Below are 4,583 nucleotides of genomic sequence, written 5' to 3' on the forward strand. Positions count from 1 at the left end.
CATTTCCTTCTTAATTGAATCATTCTTCCTCCTATGATTTGCTTCCTTTCTATCTCTCTCTTCCAGTTTCCCATAAAAAAATCCAGTTGTTTCAAAATTTATACATTTATTTTAGTCTATTGAATTTGTATTTCAATAAAAAAATAATTGAGAAAACTCATTAAAACATTTGTTTCAGAATGTATTATTATTATTTATTCATTTACCAATTCACTAGAAATTTACAAAATAACACTTATCAACTAATATGCATTGGTGTGGCTGGAAAGAGAAGCCTTGAGCTCCAGCCACGAGTTCGAAAATATTCTGCATATTTAATCCATATATTATTATTTAAATAATCTGCATATATTTTGAAAATATAAAACTGCATATTTCTTTAGTTATTCATTTAGTGAAAATGTTCATGTAACTATAGTGAGGTCCACGTCATAATGGCAGTTGAGAAAGATAGGAGAAAAACGTTGTCGAACCTCTGTTGTGTTGTCAATGCCTCAAAAGACGTTAGCTGATACAGGTTTATTGATGTAATATCAACTGTTCATTCCAGTTTAAAATAATCAATTATATTTTATTAAGCAAGAAATTATATTTTCCAATAATTCCAAAATGAATTTTCATAATTAAGTTGAAATATTTTGTTAATTTATAATTCTACATTGTTAAAAGACGATCGTGCATAACATGAAAATAAAATTGAATTGATCGAGCAACAGAGCAAAGCAAGAAAGAGATAGTGCTATCCGGTTTGTGGATTTATAGACAAGGATAGCAATACCATCTCTAATCAAACATTGCCATTATAACGTGGACCTCACTATAATGATTGGAGACACTCACCTGAATATAGTTTGATGGTGTATCACCAATTCTCTGACGGCTAAACGCAGACCAGCAAAGTCATCATTCTGTACTTCATTTAGCACACTCTCAAATTTCCCTCCAATTTCCTGAGCATTCAGGTGAAACAATCTCATCTCCACCAATAAATTATTAATTGACAACAATTGCAATATATGAACACTCTCAACAAGTATAGCTGTATAGTATATATAGAACAATTCCACCAGATTCAGGAATAAATACTCATAAAAACTTGCGATGTTTAGAGTGAGAGAGAATGGAGAATAGATGAGGAAGGGGAAAGGAAGATCCTCAATGGATTTGAGACGTAGGAGGTAGGAGACAATACCTGATAAAGGAATCAAAGTGAAACTCATGAAAAAATATGTGATGATGTTTGCAAACGTTCTAGCTTGTTTGAGACCTTCCAGTGTGGCTTCAATTACGAGTTTTTGTTTCTTCTTCAGAAAATAATCACCGCTCAAATGATTCATGTTTGTGGTTACTCCAGGTTCTATACCATTCAAGTTTTCTTCCCCCAAATGTATTTGTTTTTCTCTAAAAATACTTCTCATCTTAGAATTATTAGTACTGTTGCTAATATTCCCGTACATTTCAGTCGTTTTTATTCTGTTTACACTGTTAAAAAATATCGATTCCTTCCTATTTTCATCAAAATTTCCCGCTGATTCATAATAATCAGTATTATTGTGATCCTTACCATCACATCCATGACTATCTTCAAATTTTTCTTCTCCATAAATCCTCACATCTTCATCACCATATTTAACCTGACCAAATTGTTTTTCACCATAAAAACCTTCCACTTTCTTTTGAAGATTTTCTTTTACAAAGAGTTCTTTCCTGTAATGTTTTTTAGAACTCTCCACTTTCTTTTGAACAATATCTTCTCTCCCAAAAGCATTTTCTCCTGTTTTTGAATCAATGTCATTGGCTCGTCCAAACTTATCAGTACAGATTTCTATAATATTTTTAGTTTCTTCTGATGTAGTTTTTCCCAAAATTTTTACTTTCTCTTGAACTATATCTTCTGTACCATCTATTTCAAACTTTTGGGGTGTTTTCAACTTATTTTCTGCAACTGTGTATCCAGACAACTTTTTTGCACCGAAATTGTCTCCAGACAATGTTTTTACACAAATTTCAGCACCGATATTGTCTTTAGAGTGCAATTTTTCACAAAAATCTCCCCTTCTCGAATTAATACTGTACAATTTGTACTTGGAGTTTGTCAGATTCACGAGTGTACGCAATTTTTCAGACAAAATGTAGACATCGGTTGACACACATAGAAGTCCTAATGAAAATAGTAGATTATCAATTGCCGAAACTCTAGAGTTGAAATTCCAGTGTTGCCAGTTCGTGCAGACGGCTATGGCAGGCTGTAGAGCGATGAAAAGCATTGTTGCATAGATAAAGTTGCCTCTAGTGGATGCTGATTCGGGGGGATAGTGTTGTAGGAACGCCAGATGTTTGAAAATTGTCGTGACTATATTGTGATTGGGGTGTTTGTTATCCTGAAAGAAATAAAAATATATAATGGTTTTATACATAAACCGGCGGTGTTTCAGATTTTACAGCAGGTTGCCTCGAGACATCATTGATTCAGCATACATGAGGCATCGTTTCAAAATCAATCTTGGGAGGTTTTTGCTAACTCATTGTATTGATGAGATTGAGGGTTGGTATCGGGTGGTTGATTGATTGGTGTCTGGATAATGATGAGTGACTACTTTAATGTATCATTCATTGCTGTTTTTCTTTTCCTTTACATTCAGAAATTCTCAGTTTCTATTATTCTTCATTTTTTATTGTTGATAATAATTTCATTTCCATTTTTTGTGTTTTTACTTTCCTTGCCCTATTACCATAGGTAAGGAAAGTATTGCTTTCCAAAAAAATTCAAGGTACCCTAATTTCATGTTTTCTATACGTTTCATTACTTTCCTTGCCCTATTACCAAAGGTAAGGAAAGTATTGCTTTCCAAAACAATTTAAGGTGCCCTAATTTCATTCATGTTTTCTATACGTTTCAAGGTCCCCTGAATCCAAAAACATGATTTTTGGGTGTTGGTCTGTGTGTGTGTATATATGCGTCTGTGTACACGATATCTCATCTCCCAATTAACGGAATTACTTGAAATTTGGAATTTGGGGTCCTTCCCCTATAAGGATCCGACACGAACAATTTCGATCAAATACAATTCAAGATTAAATGGTGAAAATGTCGTCAAAAACAGGGTTTTAGCAATTTTCTCGAAAACGGCTCCAACTATTTTAATCAAATTTATACCTAAAATAGTCATTGATAAGCTCTATCAACTGCCACAAGTCCTATATCTGTAAAAATTTTAGGAGCTCCGCCCAATCTATGCAAAATTTGATTTTAGATTCCCAATTATCAGGCTTCAGATACAATTTAAACAAAAAATTCCAAGTGGAAAAGATTGAGCATGAAAATCTCTACAATTTAATGATTAGTAACATTTTACCTAAAATTTCAAATAAGCTCGAAATTCGAGAAAATGATATTATTTCAATTGCAAACTGTTGGCAACTGTTGATTCTATTAAATCATTCACTATGAAGAGATAGCAGACTTCGTGTGTCTCCAGCGTTATTGTCCTGTCATCAGCTGGCTTGGATCTTTGAATAGTAGACTTGAGATGCGCGTGAACACTAGCGTCAGGTGATAAATTTTCATAACGGCAAGGAAAGTTGTGTGAGTGCGCCACACTAGGTTTTCAACATTCTTTTGTGGATTTCACTACCTTTCTCACCAAATAAAAGAATTTTTTTATTGGAATATTGAATCTTTTACCTGTGTCTCACCTTCCATTGTTTTGTGATCAACCACAAAGAAACAAGTCTCTAATCAATTTTATGATTCTTTCCTGTACGTACTAATGAATGAAAAACGTTTCCTCCAAATATTTGTCAACAATTTCTTGTCTGACTCCTTCAGATTGTAAGTTTATATCTAACTAAAGCTTCTCCAAAAAGTTCATGAAAATATCAAGATGAGAAGCTTTTAAAGCAGCATCCTCTCAACCTTTAAATAAAATCTCAAATACAATGTTCTTTAAAAAGTAGAAGATCTTCCAGATCTATGTGTTACCTCAGAATATCTTCCACTAATCAAGACTAGATTACAACTAAATCAAAAGTGTCATACCTTATCAAATCCCTTAGCTTTTATAAAAGAGGATTCTCCAACCATGATAACAAAACACTAATAAGTAGACAAGAAACAAGATTACAATGCAATTTGGTAGCAGATTGTATAAATTATTTCCCCTAATTACACCTCATTTATAGTTCTACCAGTTAATTTAAAGAACCACCGATTTTTCGGTGAAACCCAGCTAATTTTGAAGAAAAGACAGGCTAATTTCACCCCTAAAAAGACAAGAAAAAGATTGAAAACTATCAGTTTGTAGGAGAATCACAATAATTATGAGTCTTAGGGGAAATTACTGTGATTATTGAGATTGGATTGTTATTATTAAACAAATTGTGGGGTAATCTTTTTCTTTGGCAGATTAGTTATTATTTTTAGATTTTTAATATGACAGACCAGAGAGTGATTATCAGCATAATCAGTGAAAACTTGAGAGGGTGAACTGTGTTTCTTTTTCTACCTCATTGTGACAACATACCAGGTAATGCGAAGGTCCTTTTCCTTAGTGCAATATTGTTGAGCGAGCGAAGTGAGGTCT

General features: G+C 33.1%; 1 protein-coding gene across 1 annotated transcript in view; it reads right to left on the reverse strand.

The window, feature by feature from the left end:
- LOC120353482 overlaps positions 1-977 on the reverse strand; it is a 17,414-nt gene extending 16,437 nt beyond the window's left edge. Inside the window, exon 1 of the mRNA XM_039437288.1 lies at positions 841-977. Coding sequence (XP_039293222.1) covers positions 841-977 — 137 coding nt within the window. The remainder of the gene's footprint in view (positions 1-840) is intronic.
- Between the last annotated feature and the right edge of the window lie 3,606 nt (positions 978-4,583).

Source organism: Nilaparvata lugens, chromosome 11 (genome assembly GCF_014356525.2).
Source record: "Nilaparvata lugens isolate BPH chromosome 11, ASM1435652v1, whole genome shotgun sequence".
NCBI lineage: Eukaryota > Metazoa > Arthropoda > Insecta > Hemiptera > Delphacidae > Nilaparvata > Nilaparvata lugens.